We start from the raw sequence: 21,887 nt of genomic DNA on the forward strand, positions 1-21,887 counted from the left end.
CCAAAATGTCATTGGACTGGCACATGTTACCTCAGCAGCTAAAGCTCCCTGTTGACAATCCTCAATAAAGACAATAAAACCCTTGTAAGCGTAATGCCTAAAACATAAACTGTGTAACCATTAAAATCATGTCTTCTAGGGCTGAATGTTCAAATCAATTCTCATGTTGATATAAAAACACATTACCCAGGTAGATACTGCTAATTTCAGACAGTATAGATTGGAGTCACTTCATGCAGAAGACTTAAAGAGTAGAAATGACGCCCTGGTGGTGGGTCCAGGTGCAGCAGTGACCTTTGTGTTTGGTGACCTGCAGGACGTTGAAGGTGAGCTGAAGCACGTTGTGCACAAATACATGATCAAACTGGAGAGCCTCTTCTGTTGATTGGACAATTAGGGACAAGGGAGAGGGTGGGCCTCAGAGAAAGAGGGTGCTCTAGCCGTGTTGAGGTGACTGCACACACACACACACACACACACACACACACAGATCTGGTCATTCACTCAGTCAGTTCAGAGCTGGTCCAGCCACAACAGTCTTCTCATGGCTCTACGGACAGCGGCGTCCCTTTACCTGTGTTTCCTGCTGGTAAGTTCTCACAAAGTTGAGGATTTAAAAATACAACACTACAACAGATTTAATTCCAGAAAGGAAATTTGGACTAATAGCCACAGATGTTTAGGTTAACCTGTTAATGGACTGCACAGTGATGTGATAGCAGGGGTGTGTGAACGTATATTAGCACGAAACATTGATTTATTACTATGTTCATTTCTTTACTTTTATTCTTGCTTGGTGTGAGGTGCATGTGAGGCATGTGATTTGTGATATTGGGCTATATAAGTGAAAACTGACCTGGCTGGGCCACATTACATGATTTTAGGTGTTAAACAAGCATAATGTAACTATGGATAATAGTTATAGTCATAATGTAACTAAAGATGTGTCTTAGCATTATGTGCCATCTCGAGATGGGTCAGTGACCTCATGGAAGCAGTAGAGGACCACTCCTGTGTTCTGCTTGACTCTATAAATACTCTCTGTTCAGAGGGAGAGAGGAGGAACACTGTACTCAGCTCTAATCTCTCCAAAATATGTTGTATACTTAATATTTTGCTTCAAACCCATCAAATGCTTTGTGTATTCATTTCCCAAGTGCTGTGTGTTTATAGGAAATTTCCAGCACAGGTGATGCATTTTCTGGTGACTGTATTTGCATGGAAGCAGGAATATAAACAGAGTGTCTATTATTCACATTTTCATTTATTGCTGAGGTAATCCCCTTGCTTTTGTTGTCTTGTCAGAAACACTTGCTGCTGCAGGCATGTGTTCATGGGCTTGTGGCGTTTCTGTGTATTGCTGGGTTACTTACCAGCCTCATATGGGGCTGATTTCCTAGCTCATAAAACATCCTTAATGCGTCTTGAATAACAGATAAGACTCTGATTGTTACTTAGGTTTTTTCATCATGGGGCTTTTTCTTGTGATGATGTTAATTGTTGTTTGAATTTTACAGTAGCTTAGAATACATCTTAATTGTCTCCCATGGGTGGACATTTATCTTTGGCTCACCAAACACAGAGGACAACATTGTAAAAAGCGGACAAATAGTCAGTAAAACAAACACAACGTCATTACAAAATACTTAACAGTAAATCAGCTCATTGCCTGTCTGTGGTTTAAAACTCATCAATCACTTGGTTAAGTTAAGGATACTGATGGCACACAAATACATTTTTGGTTGCCAGAGGGACTCTGTAGTGCCTTCAAGAGCTCAAACAGGCTGAAGAGAGGGTGAGAGCTATCTGGTAAGATACTCCTCGTGTTCTTCCTCGTCATTTCTGTAGAGAGTTGGGTCCAGGGCTTTTGTGGCCTGCCAACTATTTTACTCTGTGAGCTTTTCTTGAAAACATACCCAGTTTTTCGAGAGAAGCTCACATGGGAGTCCAGAACTGTACCAAGATATTCAAAATATTCCACAGTTTCAACATGTTGGCTATTAATGAAACCGGCTCTGTCTTCAGATCTTGTTTCGTGAAATGATCAATTCTTTAGTTTAAGCCGCATTCATTTCTAACCTGATGCGACACCATGTTTGAAGGGCCTTAGTGAGGGCCAGGTGGGCAGCTTCACCTGATGGGTCTGTTGCTATAAAAGAACAACTAAGGCTATATCATCAGCGTATCCTCCTGAGACCCCAACTTTTGTTTGATACACATTTTTAATTTCTCATAAGTGTTTGAGATCGGTAGGACCCGATAAGTATTAAAAAACAAAACACTCAGTGATAATTAAGTCCCAGTGTCCTCAAACAAGATGATAATTAAGTCCCAGTTTCCTCAAACAAGATGATTATTAAGTCCCAATATCCTCAAACAAGATTATAATAAAGTCTTCCAATGAGGGCTTCCTAATGAACTTGTCTTAGCTTGTTACAGTCATTAAAATCGGTCAAAAATATTGTTATATCAAACTACAAACATTTTTAATCATGAAAAAGTTTCAACCATAAAATGTGATCAGGTTTTGACCTTGTCCACTTTTGTCAAGATCGGCTGCAGACTGACTTGGCAAAGATGGTTGGCTGCCATCTTGTTTTTACATGGATTAGTGTATTGTGCTCTTACTACCAATAGATGACATAAAAATGTGTCACGTGAATGAGGACAACAGGTCTAAGTTAGGTAGAATAAAGTACAAGGTTAAGTAAACCCAGAATGTGATGTCCTCATATGGGGACACGGGGTCTCAGGAGGATTTTCATTCGTCATAAATTCATTAGTAAACAGAGAATAGCACAGGGGAAAGAACATATCCTTGTGGGCAGCCTGTGCTCACAATTAGCTCATCTGACATGCAGACTCTCTGTGGACAGCAGTTAAGAAAGTCTCTGATCCAGTCTCTGACCCAGGAGCCTTTTTTACTCTTTATTAGGCTTTGCAGAGTTGAGTTGCATTTTAATTGTTTTCAAGGAATACCTCACTCACAAAATGACCATCTGTATATCAGTCAGGTATGCTGTGTCACCTTGAATTCGAGAAAAAGAACTATTGGGGACCACATTTACCAACAGCAAAAGTATATCAATACATTTGTTTACAAACTTTCACACAACTCGGCATGTCTCGTTTATCCAGTCATATGCTCAGTACCTCCAAAACACATGCATTTTCTCTACTGTAATGAAAATGTATGTGATTGGGAAGTACTGAGCTCACAACTTGATAAATGAATCTTGGATTGTACTGCACAAATCCAGCGAGAGTTTGTAAAAGCATGTGTTAAATTAGTTTAGCTGTTGTTGAATGTGGCCCCCAATCAATCAATAAATCAATATGTTCCATGGAGGCATGGGAGAAAAAGTTTCTCCACGAATTTAGGGTAACACGGCACGACTAACTGGTCTTCCTTACCCAATTTTAAGCCTCCTACCCAGCTGTTTCTGTTTCAGTTAATGACTGTGTTTCAACCTACATATATAATTGATGATCATTAGCACCTGTTTGCTTTAACTGGTTTATCGTACACCTTACTATGATCCTATTAAATCCCTGACTTTGTGCATGTGTACCTGGAAGAATGAATGCTGTTTTGAATGCAAAGTGTGGTCACACCAAATATTGATTTAATTAAGATTTTGTTCGCTCACTTTGCATTTTATAAATCAATAGAGATAAATAATTAAACTTTATATTTTTGAAAGCATTCTTACTTTACCTGCCTAAAACTTTTGCGCAGTACTGTGCAAATGGTCATTTTATGGGTCGGTAGTTGCTTTAAATACGCACATGATGAGCCCTGACTGACTGATAAAACATTTTACATGCATTAAGCCTTTCAAATATGTTTACACACACCAAAACATGCCTTTACATAAATGGCTTCCTGTCTCTGCCTGCAGGGAGTAAATTGCTGGCATGATCTGGACAACACAGAGTACGACTGTTGGCCAATCAGCAGTCCAAATGATTACAACATGATCAGCTGTGGTGGTAAGTTTGTATGCATTTATTTCTCTGTATATCTGAGTGATTCATTGCAGGAGAAGACGTTGGGTTGTACTTACTGTAAAATCCGATACTTTTCCTCCTGTGGTTGAAAAGGAAGGAGCAACATTCACAGGATTTGCCCAGTATTAATTACAGTGTCATGGGTGGGGCTCAACAGAATCATGTGCAAATATAGCACACTTCAGTATGCCTTAGTATCCCCATGCATATGTACACTGTTTGAATGTGTATGCCCAGGTGATGAGGACATTTGTTGTCACAGGGCTGGAGATGGCCTGGGTGCAGCGTCCACCAGAGAAAGCAACCAATGGGGAAGAGTTCAATGTCACATACACTGTGACGGCCTCAGATTCCTTCTACGAGTACGCAGTCAGGAACAAGATTTTCCAGTTCAGGTGAGTGTGTTACATAAAAAAGTGGCATCCTTCATGTCTGCCATGCCTTGACTGCACATGTGCAGACACACACACACACACACACACACACACACACACTGTACTGTATGTACTGGCATACTGATTCACCACCACAGAAGAGTCTCAACACACTGACAGAGAACAATTTATCAGACAATAAAATGAACCCTGACTGATGCATCTGTGTAATTGAATGTCGTTTGTCTTAATTAAGGCTGCTTCCATTTTCAAGTTGAAGCTATAAGAAAAGCGAGCTGATCTGCAGGTCTTTGTTTGAGCTGTGAATGTAAATAGCGTCACAGGGTTTTGTTTAAATTAATATATTTGTCTACCCACCCATGTTCCCTTCTAGTAATGCGTCAGAGGCAAAGAGGTTCTGTCATGAACACGAGTGCCCGACAAACTGGAACAACGCCAATGAAATGAACTGCTGCGTGTATCATGCCAACATCCACTCCTGTCCCCTTGGTCTTATGGTGGGTACAAGGGTTGGGCTGAATACTTGGATGACACGAGTAGCCGGTGCAGATAATGCATTTTTTGCGAGTATAAATTTGAAAAAATGTACGAGTGAAATGTGTCAATATCTGTGCTTGTGATAAAAGAAACTTCTCATCAGGGTGGCTGTGTTCAGTTTCTAACTCTCGTGAAGCTTAATTCTGAGGCTGTTCTGTAAACACCGTTCTAATAAATAATAACTCTGATGAACCCATGTCAACTTCAGGCTTAAAAAAACAGCTTCCGGTTGGGTCACACCCACTTCAGATTTAAAGTCCTCTGATTCTGAATATGGATAAGGATACAGATAATTTAGTTGGCTGAACAGATACAAATACAGATAATGGTGCACAAGCTGATCCTTAGTACTGGTTTCCTCTTCCTCAAACACAATCCACACTTTCATCTTCATCTCCTCCTCATATAAAGAACACTAACCTTCCGGTCCCACTTGGACGGAAAACGTCCTTTTCAGTCATTTTTCAGTTTTTATTTTTTGATAACTTTGGCTGTGTTCATGCATATAGCATGACATTTGGTCAGAAACCTTATTTTTGGTAATATTTTTGAAATTTTAAAGCTGCTCCTAAATCAGGCCTAAAATACACAAATGGCAACCTTTTACAACACCTCGCCCTCTCGGACGAAAACCGTCCCCATTGAAACCCATTAAAACGACATTTTTTGATTCCCCTTCAATTTACATAAAAAACATGATTTTTTTCTATCTCTGGCAGTCAGGTTGGTTAGACAGACCCAAGAATGGTAAAAAACAAAAACAAAAAAAAACAGATGAGGCCAATTTCCATTTCTGGGGCCCTGCTGTCTTTTCAAAACAATTCCTGGTTTGGCCACTTGAAGCACTATAGGCCCCTAACAGGGAGGGCAAATGCAGAGTAGATCAAAAAATGGTCTTGCTTTGCTCATAAGCATGGGTGCAGATCCCGGGGGGGGGGGGGGGGGGGACATGTCCCCCCCAAATTCTGAAAAACACAAATTGTCCCCCCCAATTCTAAATAGCTTAAATGATTGAAATTGAACAAATGTATATAGTAGTCCTATATACTGGGAGAAAGGGAAGATGATGAGGAGAAATGGGAATCCGTGAGAGGCGAGAGATGAGAACGTGAGTGGACATTAACATGCCTGAGACCCTGAAGTAGCATTAACTAACAGCGAAGCAGTGAAAAGGAGGGTGATGGCTGGTTCCATGTACTACTGGCTGTTTAAGAGAAATAAACAGTAAAGGTAAGCATGATTCTCTTTGTAGTGCTTTTTGAATGACTTGGTGATGGTGATGAGCCTCTATGAAATTGTGAAATATGCTGGCAATCTCAAGCGCTCTGTGGGCATGATTTGCATGCGTGCAATTAAAAACAAAATCACAACTGATTGTGTCCCCCCCAAACTTGTCATCAGATCTGCACCCATGCTCATAAGGATGTGACAGTGTGGTCTGTATAAAAATATTGCAATATTAGTTTGTGTGTGTGTGTGTGTGTGTGTACATGGACTCAAAATACACACTGTCAAATCCCTATGTGAAAATATAGCTAAATGTAAAACCATAAATTCTGTCTTTGTTCATCACATCCTCATGGCAACTTAGAAACATGAAGTTGATGATATTAGTATTGCATTCCAGAGTTAGGGGATCAAAATGGAAGTTTTTACTAAAATCCAGCTGAATCATACATTTTCTCCTGCTTCCCCAGCAGAGCAAACACACACTAAATAATAAGCAGTTAAATTGCCTGTATTTTTCTCCTATTTTTTCATTATTGAGGTTTGGGAGCCATTGCTGCTGCTGCAAAAAAAAAAATAAAATAAAATAAAATAAATGCTATATCTGTGTGTGTGTGTGTGTGTGTGTGCATGTGTGTAATTGTATAGCTAAAAATTGCAAATTATGAGCTGCAGGTTGCTGCAAGGTTACATTACTGTTTTCTCCATCTCCCTCTCTCTCATACACATACACACACACACACACACACACACACACACACACACAATGAATATTTGGTATGTATAATCCGAGTAGGAGTTGGTTAAAAGATTTAAGCAAAAAAAGTACAAGAAAATATTAATATTTAATATTGTTATGGTTGTTTTTCAACAAGGACAAAAAAACGTCCCGGAGGGGAAAGGTGTTGGTGTTTATTGAAAAATTGAAACTGCACAAAAAAATAATAATGCATCAAAATGGGTGTTGTTATTAATCATTCACATGTCCCAGACTGTGATTATTAGAAAAAAAAAATCCATCCAACATTTATTATATAGAAAGTAATTCATAATTCATGTTTTTTCATAAAAGTAACAGTGACTTCACGTAAAGAAAATGGCATATAAAGGGTTAAAAATCCTCAAAATGAATGAATATTTGATATGTATAATCTGAGTAGGAGTTGGTTAAAAGATTTAAGCAAAAAAAGTAGAAAAAAATATTAATATTTATAAGGAACCAATCTAAACGCTGATGGTGGCATTATTCTTTAGCCGTTACACTGTGCAGTCAACATTAACTTCATAATAAGTAAAAGTAAAAACTTGTCTATCTATTTTTATGTTTTTTTTTTTCTTTACACTTCCTTTCTTAAAATTTAGCAGAACATTTGTTATCTTTGGAGACTTCGGAGGCTTAAAACACCTGTGGATTTAAAAACTGCTTTTTGCAACTGTCTAATGAGTGAATTATTGGGAATGCTTTAAGAAATTAACATCCTATAATGTATGTAAAAGCTTTAAGACTTCACATTTTTTTTCTCTGACCCAGAGGATTCTTCTTGCCTGTCTTTCCCCTCAGTTTCAGCTTTCAACACAAATGTAGATATGTTATGTTTGATGCTTCCTCTACAAAAGATTTGCTTTCAAGTCACATTGACTTTGAAATCTTGGTAAAGCTTTAACTTTTGTGTTGAATAAAATAAGATGCTAAAGATTTCCAAAACATGGCCCATCCACCCTGAGACAAAAGAAAATCACCTAAAATACATATGATTACAGTTAAAACTAAACTACATAAAAGTCAATGGTATAAAAAAGTTGGGCAGCAGAGACACATCAGCTCTGTGAGTGAGCACACAACTTGTAAATCCTATTAACAGTTATTCAAACATCAGCACTTGAATAATCTGTCTAAAGTGCACAATTTGGTATGAAACCTCTAAAAACTGTTGTGTCTCTTCTCAGAAACAAGGTGGAATCTGCGGCCCATGGATCCCTGACGATGGTAAAATAGTGACTCACACTGTCTCCAAAGCAGGCAAGATGTCCCAGAAATACTGGACTTCAAAGGTGAGCCAACACAAACAAAACTCTTCAAAAGAATGGGTACATTTTTGAACTTGGGTTCAGGTTTGTCTCAGATCATGTTAAAAGGAAACTTTGGTAGTTTTCAACCTGGGTCTTTTTTTTCCACGTTTTTTTTTTTTTTGGTTTGTTTGTTTTTGTTTTTTCAATTATTGAAATTGATCCTTGAAGAGGATGAAAGGGGTTCGAAATGGAACCATATAAGGAAGATATGGGATACGGATATGCAAACAATTCTTGGTGTTGCTTTGTGTATGAATCCTGTCTCTTTACTCCTGGATCACCTTAGTTAAGATGCTGTTGTTGGTCGCTCTAGCAGATTCTTGCAAACCACCCTCTAAGGCAAACTGGCACAAGATAATCATGGAGTGTTACCCTCTTGAATACCTGACCTGCTTGCTTTGCTCCACAAAGGGACGATTCATGGAAATATGGACTCCATACCTCCGTTTCTCAAACTACCGTCAACACTTGCAAGCATTTTGCTTTATAGACACTGCACCTATGGACGGTACTGATGTTTTGCATTCATATCTAAATGTTTCATCATTTTCATTCTTTTTAAAGTTATTTTTGGGGCATTTTAGCCTTTAATAATTGATAGGACAGTCAAGTGTGAAGGGGGGGGAGAGAGAGAGGGAGTGACATGCAGCAAAGGGCCACAGGCTGGAGTCGAACTCAGGCCGCTGCGGCAACAGCCTTGTACATGGGCCGCCTGCTCTATCCACTAAGCCACTGACGCCCCATCATTTTTATTCTTGATGGTTGTGCAGACAAATGTTGTGCTGAGCTGTTCAATGTTGTTTGTAAAATGTAGAAAAGTCAATAAATATACTTGACAAAAAAAAGGTCCAATGTTGAGGAATGGCTTACAATGCTCTTGCTCAGGTCTGGACCATTTTCAAAAATTGTGTTTGCCATTAGTCACTTACATGGAAAACACACCCTGCAATGATTACATTTTTCTGTAGCTGGGAGGCATCTCCATGTGTTTCAAGTTTCAAATTCTATTTAACACAAGTCAGCATGTCACATGTCACATTCTGTAGTTACACTTTCTTACATTTTTTTAAAGTCAAACTTTTAAGGCCCAAACAAACTGAACTAACATAAAAAAAACTAGTAGTTATGAAGACCTACTGTTGCGTCACCTCATGTTCCCTTTGGAGCCTCTGTCTCGGCAAAAGAGTTGCACTTGAACACACTACAAAGACTACAGGCCAACTCAATCTCGAGCCCTCTTGACTTAAGTTGCTTGTTTGCTTTCCTTACTGTTTCTCTTCTTGTGCACTGAGCTAAACTGCCAATCAGAGTGATTACTCCACCACCGACGCTGATTCAACATTCAAAGGCCAACAAGGAGTTACTACCCCCAGCGGTGGTGGACACACAGCAACAATTAGGGCGACACCAACGGCCTGACATTAACCAACAGCTGACCATCAGATTAGTGTGTCATAACCCTTAGTTTGGCCGCACTTTCCCGCAGAATCACGGCTGCAGCTTGAAGTGCCTGCTACAGCTTTCTGTAGACATTACGTGGCAGCTCACGACAGGCCACTCTTTCTTGCTGCTTGGTGTGTTTTTGGAGTTAGACAAAACAACACTGGAAAATAGGGTCCAGGGTGAAAAATGTCAAAGTTTCCCTTGATTACTGCAAGTATTTCATTTCAAGATACAGCTTTAAAAAAAAATCTCAAGTATTAAAACAATTCAGCAGCTGCAATGTCTCACTGATAGTGTGGTCCGCAGTACGGTTTGGGGTGAGAGAGTCTGTCAGATGGCAGATGTTCAACTTTCAGCTTTAATTTTGTTGTCTGAGGGGGAATTCATCTTGCATCCAGGCAAAACATAAAACAAATGTGTTTGATCAACGTGACGCATCCTTTGTGAGGCCTGCAGTCTGTCACGATACAACATGGCAGCAGGTTGTAATTACTTGTCTGTTAGTAGTAAATTACAAGAGTATAGAAAGCCATACTTTGGGTCGTGGCTCATCACATGACTGTAACGACTGTAAATGCATGAGTACAGACAACTGAGTAAAAAACAACAGTGAAGTCAAGTATAGTACAGTTTTATTGTTTTGTAAAATCTGACAGAATATTTTCTCAAACTGTCCTAACGAGAAGTATTAGCACAAACATTTCATTTGTGCATTTTAAATTATTATTCTATCATGGTGTTTTCTCACACAGGTGGTGCTGATTCATGTGGGAGTCACCTCAGTCATTGCTCATATCAAAATTGGTCAGATGCACGCAGCACTGGAGTCCAAAGTGCTTGTTGTCAGTGCTCAAGGTCAGTCTGCAAAGTTTTTTTCTGTCAATATAATGAATCCTACAGCTGAATAACGCCTCCGCTGCTCAGCCATGATCTAGTAAAACTATATTTGTGCAGCATTACTAACTTTGGGATGGCAGCCAATGCAGATTTATATAAATACGAGACTTAGAGCACACATTTGTTAACATCTTGAACCTGTACAGAAACATGGTGTGACCTTGCAGTAGAACAGCCGTAATTTCAAAACAGCTGCTTACAACTGCGTTACAATAATAAACCTAATTTTGTGCTTGCTGGGTGAAACCTAGATAGCCTAAACAACATACTGCCTACTGGAAGGATATACTCTAAAACTTCATTTAAAAGCCTAGTACCAATTAAATGGCCAGTCCCTTTTACTAGCCTGGTGTAGCTACACATTTTGACAAGTAAACACCTGTCTCAATTACAAGCCTAGTCTGGTTGCCAAGTAGTTCATTTTTAGTTCTGAGAACTTCCTCTAGCTCTGAATTCAGCGGATAGACACCTCATACCTCAAATATAAAATATGTGATTGTGTCTCAGTGTGCGGGGATGACGTCTGCGAGCTGGAGGAAACCTGTCTGAACTGTCCTGCAGACTGTGGCATCTGCCCGATGTCCATTACCATCAAGGTGGCCATCGGGCTTCCAGTTGCTCTCTTCAGCATCGGCTTCATCCTCACCATGGTGGTCAGTCTGGGCAAAGACAAACACACACAAACACAGGAGATGTTTCGTGCACTGATGTTTATCTTAATTTCCTCCCCGCAGTGGCTCCAGTACCAGAAACAGAAGATGCTCTGGGATGAAAGCTGGATCATAAACTACAAGAGCATAATATTTGGTACAATGTGTCACACTGAAGTTGTTCAAAGATACTGTTTACGATATGGGAAACTTTGCTTTCATGAAAGCTCTGGAGTTTCACTTTCTTTTTAGTCTTCAGTTTGCTTCAGGAATGGATCACTTTCATTTTATCTGTTATCATATTATCTATTATATCTGTTGCTATTTTGGGTATTGCATTCTCAAATTAAATGTTAAAATAAGTAAGTCAAGGCTGAATGTTGTTTAATCCTTACACCCTTCAATAAAAGCATTTTATTAATATAAAAACACAGTAATGCATACATTTTACTACTTTGATATCCGATTCTGAGTGCCTGACTGCCTGGTGTCTGCAGATAGAATGGGCTGCATGGGCCTCGGCAGCACCATCAGCATGCAGTGTGCCAAGAGTAACTCCACCATCAGCCAAACTACTGATGTGACTGTGTGCACCAGAGTCAACACCTCCTTCAACCAAGGCTTCATCCAGCCAGGCATCTAGTGAGAAACATTATTATTTCAGTTGCATCATGATCATAAGCATTCAACTAGCAGATGTAAATGTATGTCTCCTATTAGACACACTACCTTACTCTATTACTCTCCTGCTTTATGGATCAATAAAGTATGAACAATACGATATGGATCAGCACTGTACACATAGGAGCAGTCAAATTAGTGATAAGATAAAACTTTATTGATCCCAGAGGGGAAAACTCTTGTTACAGCAGCATAGCGACCAGCTGAGAGGCAGTAAAACAATAACAAACTAAAGTAAATTAAAAAGATAAATTAAAAAAAGAGATAAAAGAGCTTAGAGAGATGACATTTAAAAACCTATTTACAAAACAATACCAGAGACTCTGTGTGTACTGTGTAAATATTTATACAAAAGATGCCCAGTTGTGCAACTCAAGCAGCCATGATGAGTGAACTATATGGTATAAGTATATTGATGTAGGTATGAATAGTAAGTACAATATACATATTAATAATAATGTAATATAATTAAGTGTATATTGTTTTATATAGTATGTGCAGTAAATGAAATATGGACACACTACACCAACACATTCTCACTCTGATTTCGTCACATATCAACATTTGGTCATGGACTTTACACGTCCAGGTACGATGTGAAAGGTACTCTGGGTATGTTGATTGTTGATGTTCTGGGATGCCGTGTCAAGTTTTGCCTGTTACATGAATTGCCACTTCCACTGCCTTAACTTTCGTTCTTGTCCTGCTGTGTTTCCCCCTGATGCCGCTGAGCACTGTTAAACTATAAGGGCGACCGGCCGCGTATCATTCCAACGTTAAAGTACGGCTTTTCTCGTCTGTGTCTGACGTTGCAAGTCACTGCCTAAGCAACGGATTTCGACGACTTCGGAGTGAGACCAGGTTGACTACACAATAAAAATACAATACAGTACAAATCAAAGATAATTAAAATTGTTGCTATTAGAATGAGAAATAATTCTTGGAAAACCAAATGGGATAGAAATTAAAATAACATTATATGCAGATGATGCAGACTTCTTCCTGCATAAAAAAATATAAGTTCCTTTGGAATAACACGCCTGACATATAGGGATTCAAGTAATATAATGCAAAGTAAAGGAATTTAGATATAGTACTACTTTCATGAAGCAATAATAAAAAAAAGATATTACTTTGAAGTTCAGTAGATAATTTTAAGATGTTTTTGAAAGGACTGATTCCTCAGCATGTAAAGAGAGTGAGAATTTCTTCTGTATTTGTTATGAGGTGATAAAGCTGACTTGATGATCTTATCTGTCTTGCAGTGACGGGAGGACGGTGGCAGTGAAACACATCCAGATTAAACATTTCACCCTCACTAAAATCATCAGGAAGGAGGTGAAAGAAGTTAGGTGAGGAAACAAAAATACACTTTACTGACCTACGTATGCCTCATAAACTCCTGCAGCTTATGTAATTGTTCATCCTGGCTATAGGCAACTGGACCACCCCAATCTATGCAAGTTCATTGGTGGCTCCATCGAGGTCCCTTACGTCAGCATCATCACAGAGCACTGCCCCAAAGGAAGCCTGTCTGATGTCCTGCTGAATGACGACATCCCCATCAACTGGGGCTTCAGGTGAGAGAAATATCACACACACTATTTTTCACGTTTACCATTTAGCTAATTTTTTTTATTAATCAAGCAGCAGTGGTGAAATGTAACTGAGGACATCTACTCAAGCACTTTAAGTACTTATTTGAGGTACTTACTGAGCCTTTTATGGCACTTTCTACTCCACCACAGTTCAGAGGGACATATTGCACTTTTTACTCCATTACATTATATTTTCATTTTTTTATTCCACAGGTAACTGACCCACAGATTTCAACATTATGTGATGAATTGCAAAATGTCATTTGCTGAGTAATTCTTCAAAAGGAAATGTCAGATTTTTTTGTGTCAATTCCTCATATGAGAAATGAGGAAGAGCTCCATTCTGGACTTTTTACACTGTAAACCACAGTTCAACAGTAAAACAAAGGAGAAGTCTATCCTAGGAGAGACCTAAATATTCATTTTCCCAGTAGACCATAATGCAATGTGAGACATACAGTACTATAGTCTTTACTGTGGGTGTGGCTTGACCCAGTTTTATTTATATATGCCCTGACCTTTACCTTTAATAGAAAACAAATGTGTAATAAAAAACATAAACAGTAACATCTTCCCCCATGCAGGCTGTCCTTTGCCACTGACATTGCCCGCGGGATGTCTTACCTCCACCAGCACAAGATGTTTCATGGGAGACTTCACTCCAGAAACTGTGTAATTGATGACCGCTGGGTGTGCAAAATCTCAGGTAGCAAATCAGACACAACTTGAGTCTGCAGCGGCTAAACATTTTAGTCTTTGTTAAAATATGTTTTCAGCAATCACACAGCTGTGATAAGTCTCTCAACAGACACACTATGAAACTAAAACATCTCCTTATCATTGCACTACTTAGCCACATCCTACACCAGCAGCAATGTTATTATCAAGGCAAAGTGAAAAACAACATCCTGCCTCACTGTACTCTGTATTTTTCTGTGTCTGGCTTTAGATTACGGGCTTACAGCCTACAGAAGGGACGACTTTGAAGCCATCAGTAATGGCTTCAACTGTGGGGATGTGAATCGTATATACTGTGCCCCAGAGGTCCTGCTGGGAAGCAGCTCCAATATGACACCAGCAGCAGATGTCTACAGGTGCATTTGAGTTGGATCGTGCATGAAAATTTGATTGAGTTAAATTAAAAATGTGGACAGGCAAGCATCTTTATACATATGAAAAGGCCTGACTGTTAAACTGCACTGGAATATACGTGAAAATAATATCCCTTCTCTTCTTTTCCCTCCTCTCCTCAGCTACTCCATGATTCTGGTTGAGATTGCAACTCGCTCCAACCTCATTTCAGTGAGTATGACAGCCTTTTTCTGTAGATTACAACCTTCGGCTTGCTTTTGATCTCAGCTTTGTAACCAGCAGTCCTCTCTAACAGGACCAGGCTGATGTAGTGAGGATGGATATCATGTGGCGCCCCCCTCTGCCTGAAGTCAAAGCAGGGAAAGCAGACACAGACTGTCCCAGCCAAGCAGACTACTGTGAGGTCTGTGACATGTGTAAATAATGGATGTGTGATGTTGCTTCTACGGCGCTTACTGATCTGCCTACAAAAACAATGTTATATTAGTATTATATGTCATGACTGCATAAACATGCACTGTTAGATAATGAGGTGTTGCTCTCTTGTCTGGGACATTTGAGCAGCTTATTAAGAAGTGCTGGGGTCATAACATCACCACGAGGCCCACGTTTGAGCAGGTGAAGAAGATGCTCGACAAAATGAACCCACACAAAGTCAGCCCCGTGGACATGATGATGAACCTGGTAATCACCCACTGAAATATGGTAAAATAATGTAAAATAACACTGTTGTAAAGATACATAGTATGTATTAAATCTACCATGATTATTACAAGAAATATGCCAAATATAATGTGACATTTTTTGGATTTATTTCCTAAACGGTATTACTTCAAAGCCAAATGCTTAGAAAAAAAATTGAAAAGCTGTTTCTGCCATCTGGTCTGTTTTGAGCTTCAGACACAAACAGGGTTTGTTTAACTGCAGATGGAGAAATACAGCAAACATCTGGAGGCCATAGTCGCTGAGAGAACACAGGACCTTCTTCAAGAGAAACAGAAGACGGATCGGCTGTTATACAGTAAGTCAGGATAACATTGTGCAGCAATGGGACAGAGATATATGGCTGCCATGACTGATTCTAAGCAGATGCTATTGACAAAGTGCAGCTTTTCTATATTTGTCCAGGTGACACTGCAGAGATAACACTGATATATACAGTGTTATATAAAGACTGATTAGCAGTAAACCTTAAAATGCGCACATATAGGCTACAATCATTATCTACAATATGTGCATGCCGTAGTGCAGCATATGATAGGTGCTCCTGTTTAGTTAAGGTCAGTTAATCATCAATCCAGTGGAGATCCTTGAGTAACTTCACACTTGAAATGTAAATGCATTAGTATGAAAGGATGCATTCAAATGTACTTACTGCCATCTAGTGGTGCAGAAGCAGCACCTTCATTGTTCCCACCCATTGCCCTACCGACTGTATTGGAGCATATATTTATTAAGTCATGAAATTCCTGTGAAGGTATGTTACCAAAACCAGTGGCTGATGACCTTCGTCAAGGTCGAACAGCAGAGGCTCAGAGCTACGCCAACGCTACAGTCTACTTCAGGTTTGTGTTGTGTAAAGCAAGTTTATTACATAGACTTTCATTTTTATGGGTATTTGTTCAGTTGTAGATTCTCTGTAGTAACTTAAATGTGTTTCATTAACAGGGATACATTAAGATTGATTTTTATTTATTTGTCCCTTTGTCTTTGTTATGATATATACAAATTGTTATATACATGTAGAACCAGAGCTGACTAACACTGTATCACTCCCCTGTGACAGTGACATTGTCGGCTTTACCCAGCTGTCTGGTGCCAGCACTCCCCATCAGGTCGTGGATTTTCTCAACCAGCTCTACACCACCTTTGATGACATTATTGACAATTATGATGTCTACAAAGTGGAGACAATAGGCGATGCTTGTAAGTAAAGAAAAAAACGACCATTAAATATTTATATTCACATCTATCTCTATGGAGACCTATTTCTGCCAAGATCCCGCAAGTCATTATGCTGTCAAACTTTCTCAAAATAATGACTAAATATCATAAATAATGAGTTAATATCTTAAAATAATGTGTTAGTATCTCAAACATAATGAGAAGCTTTCTTAAAATATTGAATTAATACCTCTAAGCAATTAGAAATGATACCAAGCCATTATTTTGAAACACTCTTTATTTTAAGATACTAACTCATTATTTTGAAAAAGCTTCTCTTTTCTTGTCAGTGCATCTCTTTCTCTTCCTGTGTTGTCTCTTGCCATTAAATACTGACTTATCTTCCAGACATGGTGGTCTCAGGGGTCCCTCAAGAAAATGGCATCAATCATGCCGGAGAGATCGCCAGCATGGCTCTTGATCTGGTCGGTGTCTGCCACACTTTCAAGATCCCCCACAAACCCACCACACAGCTGAAGATACGCGCCGGCATCCACTCAGGTACTGTGGACACCTTTATCAGTTTGTTCGATCTGTGCTGTGCTTTTCTCAGAGGTGAAGATAAAAGATGGCTGACAGAGGATGTGTCACAGTTTTATAATGGTCAAAGGTCACAGAATGTGACAGCAACCGTAAACAAACTGAAGAATCTGAATGTTAATAAAATTAAATGTAAATGTTACACTTTATCAAGAATTCTAATTAAAAAAAGATGTGCTATTTGACAGGAAAGACCAAAGATAATACATTACTTTAATAAGATCTCCCTTATCTGGTCATAACAAAAAAGGATAGTGTACAATTTTTATGACAGTTTTCCTCCTCAACGCTGCACCTCTAAAGTGTGCCAATATCAACTGCAGGTAGTGTAGAGTAGATGAGGTAAGAACAGAGGAATGTCTGGAGCAATATCACATCCTATCATATATATTATCACTGTAGCAACACATGCATATAGCAAGAAATATACAGAATTATATATCATATATTATTAGAATTATAGAACTGAGACAAAACCTTATTTGGGGGGTTTAAATTTTTTTACTTTTCAATTAGGCTGGGGAAGCAAATCTTGACTATTAAACCTCGTAAGGGGCCAGCCTCCCAGTAATTTAATTGAATAGCATACATAATGGATGTCAGATCTGACAGAGCTGCCAAAGAGTTATATATCTATTTTCAACCAGGACATGAGATGTCGTCCTTAGATTCTAGCTCTAACCCTGAAACAAAGGTGATAATAACAGTATGTTATTGCAGCGATGTAAGGTTGCAGCAATATACTGGTTTCAATGTATACCATCATATGAAAATTGATGGTCATTATTGCGTAAACATTTGCTTATCTACGGTGTAAAAAAATGCAACTGGACGAAGAATCTCACTTTTTTTTAGTTTTTTTCAAAGGAGAGACTTTTTATATATACTTTTATATTTTTTAAAAATGGTTTCAAGTTTCAATTCTAATTATAAAGTTTTTTTTTTAACTGAAAAAAGCCTTTCTGTCTTTATTTCTTTAAGTCTTAAAGTAATTATTAATAATGACAGTTCTGTAAAACCATGATACAGTGACACCGTGATATTTTTTAAAGCACTTATTGTAGCTTGAAAATTTCATATTGTTGCAACTCTACACCACTGTTATCAGTACCTACTGTTAATTTTATATTTTGAAGGCTTTTGACACATTTTTAATTGTTGAAGTGGTGAATTCTTGTTTGAGACAAGTGTGTTTTCTGGCACAGCATAGGTGTAGAAAACTCTCCTGTTTGCTTTTACCTCTGTCCTAATTCATTCTGTTTAGGTAAATATTTAAAGTGTTAACATTATAGTTTTTGTTCAATAGGATCTGACTTTATTTTAGCAGGCTCTACACGTTCACAATCAGTGATTTGACAGTGTTATACATATATGCAGGTAAAAATAACCTCTAAGATTTAGTGTATGCCCTCTTTAAATAACCTCTCTTGCATATCATGATTCAGCAGTGTCATATATACATGTTATCTACCCTTGGTGTTGCTTACTATCACTGCTGTTTTATTTTGACAGGACCTGTTGTGGCCGGTGTGGTTGGCACCAAAATGCCTCGCTACTGTCTGTTTGGGGACACGGTCAACACAGCATCACGCATGGAATCAACAAGCGAGGGTAATGAAGGATTAGATTCACTCCCTTTGATCCAATTAATGTCTTAATGTGAAACCATTTATCTCAGGAAACATCAAGTTGATGTCACTTTTTATTTTTGCTGCATGAGCTGAACAACTGTGCATGGCTTAGGGGTGGTCTCCAAATATTGTCCAGCATTGATTAAAGTCTGCAGTGCTGCTGTCTTCAGTGGCAGTTCAGTGTTAGCCTGTGGCCTGTGCTACCCCTGCTGCTATCGTGCCAAACAGGATTGTCTCTGTGTTTGCTCACCAGCACAGCACAGTGAAGTTACAACACGAACATTGGACAATGTGCTCACCAAGCACCTAATCCTCTGAATTAAGCTGGAGGGATAATGGAAAATCACTGAGTGACTGTATGCTCAGATGTAACAAACAAAAGTCTAAAGATTTAACATGAGATCAAACATGACCTGAGAAGCTTTGTGCACACTGTATTGTCCTGCACATTTTGCAAAAAAATATAAGGGTCATATACTGTATGTTGTAAAATGTGCAGATTGCATACTTGGTCTGTGCAATTTGTCTTACATAATTACAGGCATGCCTTACAGATCTCATACCGCCTTGTACTTACACAGTGTATTCCACTCACTACATTTCTTTGGGTATAACTTGCACACCAAAACAAATGGGGCAACAAACAGTAGATACAAAGCAAACTGTATATTGTGAGTATTGTATGAAATATGTGTGAAAGTAACAACAATGATGTGACAAAAATGTAATATCTTGTAAATGATATAAGAAAAATACACATTTTATTCTACAACACACTTATTTTCCGTTTTGTTTCACAATTTAGTTTCATATTAAGTATTTTCAACTGTCGAAGTTTGCAGTTAATTTTGCAAAAAAGGATGCAGCAATATCATTAAACTGCTATAATAAATTTGAAGCATGCACTGTTCATATTACTGTGCAATATCACATGCTGTGTATTTCTGTTTTTTAATTATGTCCATAGCTCTGAAGATTCAGGTGAGCGGTGCCACAGCGGACCTACTTCACACACTCAAAGGTTACATTCTGACATGCAGAGGAACACTTAATGTGAAGGTAACATTATGTTTATATGTTATATGTTGTATATAATCTGTGTTTAGGAATATTGGGATATAAGCACTGAATACAAGGTTTGAATCAGTACCTGGTTATTGTAGAAACTATTTTAGAGAGGTGTTAATTCAACTTTATGGTCATTTTGGAGGCTGCAGTTTGTAACACTTCCCTGTATAATGCAATACATTCCTTAAATTAAACTCAATAATCACATAAAAGCTGGTGTACCACCTACGGAAAAAGACAGCAGATTTATGAGGCTGAGATTTGAAAAGATCACAGGAAATTCAAAACTTCCCTCGAAGGAAAAGGACACTGGGTGTGCCTGGTATTTGCTCTGCTCCTCAGGGAAGTATTGTATCATCCAGTTCTACTATTCCTTCTCTATTCATATTGCAACCTAAGACCTCTTTTTGGGTGGTGCCAGTGTGATTATGGGGGAGGGGTTCACTTCTTGTCCCAACGGACAGGGTGGCTGACACTTGTGATGTCTTGCTAAGAGGTGGCCGCAGCTGCTGCTCTCTGCCCCCCATCAAACCCTAATGGCTTTATTTAAAATTCAAAGGGACACATGCTTTGCAATATGACTCTTTTCTCTCTCTCATTCGCTCTGTCTCTCAATTTTCTTGACCCAACAGGGGAAAGGGGAGATGAAAACGTGGTGGCTTGAAGCAAAGACAGATGACTACACAGACCCACTGCTCAAACCACCTGAATCCAGAGGAGTCCCAGTGCCAGTCGGTGATTAGATCTGGGTAGAGACTAAAACGTGGCAATAACTGAATGAAAAGTGGTCTGGCTTTGTGCGTGCAATTGGCATGTGTCCAGTGAGCTATAATTGGGTTAAATTTTGCAGATACTATGATGAACTAATAGTTGATCATGAATTTAAATGTCACACTGCACTGTAAAACCAGTAGATGATACCACTTAGGTGTGAAAAATTGTTTTTCACTATCATGGTTCCATTGTTGTCACCAGAACTGATGATGACAAGCACTCTGATAATACTTTGATAGTAGTCTACCTGTGAAAAACGTGTTTTGTTTTTTTTTGTAACAGGCCTATGTTTTTTATTGTTGTTTGTTTTTAATTTGTAAACAAATATGCAGAGAAACCTGCCAGTAGTGCTATTTTTTAAATCACACATTACTATCATTCTCTAAGATATAGCTTTATTTGCATTTTTGCAACCTGAGGCACTTTTTTTATTCTGATAATTTAACAGTAAAGGAGGTATTCACTGCCTGACAATTAATATAACCATCTCTAAAAAAAAAATCTTTCAAAGAAATTCAATAAACTCCACCTGAATCTTTGTTAACTGATATCTGAACAAGCCTTTTGCACAAGAAAAGCACAGGTGTAAGTAATAAACTTTATCATCTCTTCTTTTCCACTGGTTTTTGACAATTAGGGCCCCAGTATTACACAATCACTCACTTGTGTTGCTTTTCTTGAAATTAAAAATGAGTGGTCTTATATGCTACTGGTCCTACATGTGCTTTTTCTGCTACAAAAAGTCAAAATATGTTTGGAAAAGGTAAACTGTCCAGAGAATGAGTATACAAGTACTTTGGAACCAAACTCTGTCACTCAAACTATTTGTGATTTCCAGTAGTTTGTCTTGTTGATGCAGAACAGATTTGATCCACTTAGCTAACTAAACTAATGTCTTATGTAAAATATGAATGTACAGTTGTCTGTAATAGCTATTGTTTGTAAGGTGTCGCTTACTGTGCCCTGCAATAAGCTATTTTGTTGTGTTGTTGTTATATTTGGTGATGTATAAATGACATTAAAGTTATTTTAAAGTCAGAATTTTGTTCATTCATATTTTGTATCTTGCCAACTTTCACTGCTTTATTTTGTATTAACAAATAAAAACATTTACATTTAAGTGACTTTCACAGGAGAATATAGACTGTTTAAATTATTATAAATATTATTATTTTATAATAACCACAGTCAAAAAATACTAAAAGTAAATCAAACAAATAATTCTACACCTTTCTTCATCGCTGTCTTTTACACATTTAGTACAGCACTTGAATATCTCAAAACCAAGAGCCAATCACATTGAGCCGTGTTCGGTTGCTAGACAACGAG

General features: G+C 38.4%; 1 protein-coding gene across 1 annotated transcript; it reads left to right on the forward strand.

Moving 5' to 3' along the window:
- The first annotated feature begins 177 nt into the window (after positions 1–177).
- Positions 178–21,565, forward strand: LOC117254290 (atrial natriuretic peptide receptor 2-like). Its single transcript, XM_033622463.2, has 23 exons — positions 178–589; positions 3,903–3,993; positions 4,274–4,406; positions 4,780–4,903; positions 8,118–8,222; positions 10,436–10,538; positions 11,088–11,233; positions 11,315–11,387; positions 11,728–11,872; positions 13,177–13,263; positions 13,348–13,491; positions 14,094–14,215; positions 14,459–14,603; positions 14,763–14,811; positions 14,897–15,004; positions 15,166–15,285; positions 15,529–15,622; positions 16,079–16,166; positions 16,388–16,527; positions 16,894–17,046; positions 18,598–18,696; positions 19,684–19,775; positions 20,417–21,565. Exons 1-23 carry the CDS (start codon positions 545–547, stop codon positions 20,525–20,527), a joined length of 2,517 nt encoding a protein of 838 aa, XP_033478354.2. The 5' UTR covers positions 178–544; the 3' UTR covers positions 20,528–21,565.
- The last annotated feature ends 322 nt before the right edge of the window (positions 21,566–21,887 follow it).

Source organism: Epinephelus lanceolatus, chromosome 6 (assembly GCF_041903045.1).
Source record: "Epinephelus lanceolatus isolate andai-2023 chromosome 6, ASM4190304v1, whole genome shotgun sequence".
Classification (NCBI taxonomy): Eukaryota; Metazoa; Chordata; class Actinopteri; order Perciformes; family Serranidae; genus Epinephelus; species Epinephelus lanceolatus.

Excerpts from the sequence above, each read along its gene's own strand:
- LOC117254290 (XM_033622463.2), top strand. The coding sequence starts at position 545 with ATGGCTCTACGGACAGCGGCGTCCCTTTACCTGTGTTTCCTGCTG. Across the intron at positions 16,167-16,387 it reads AACGCTACAGTCTACTTCAG|TGACATTGTCGGCTTTACCC; the intron begins GTTTGTGTTGTG and ends CCCCTGTGACAG. Across the intron at positions 19,776-20,416 it reads GAGGAACACTTAATGTGAAG|GGGAAAGGGGAGATGAAAAC; the intron begins GTAACATTATGT and ends TTGACCCAACAG.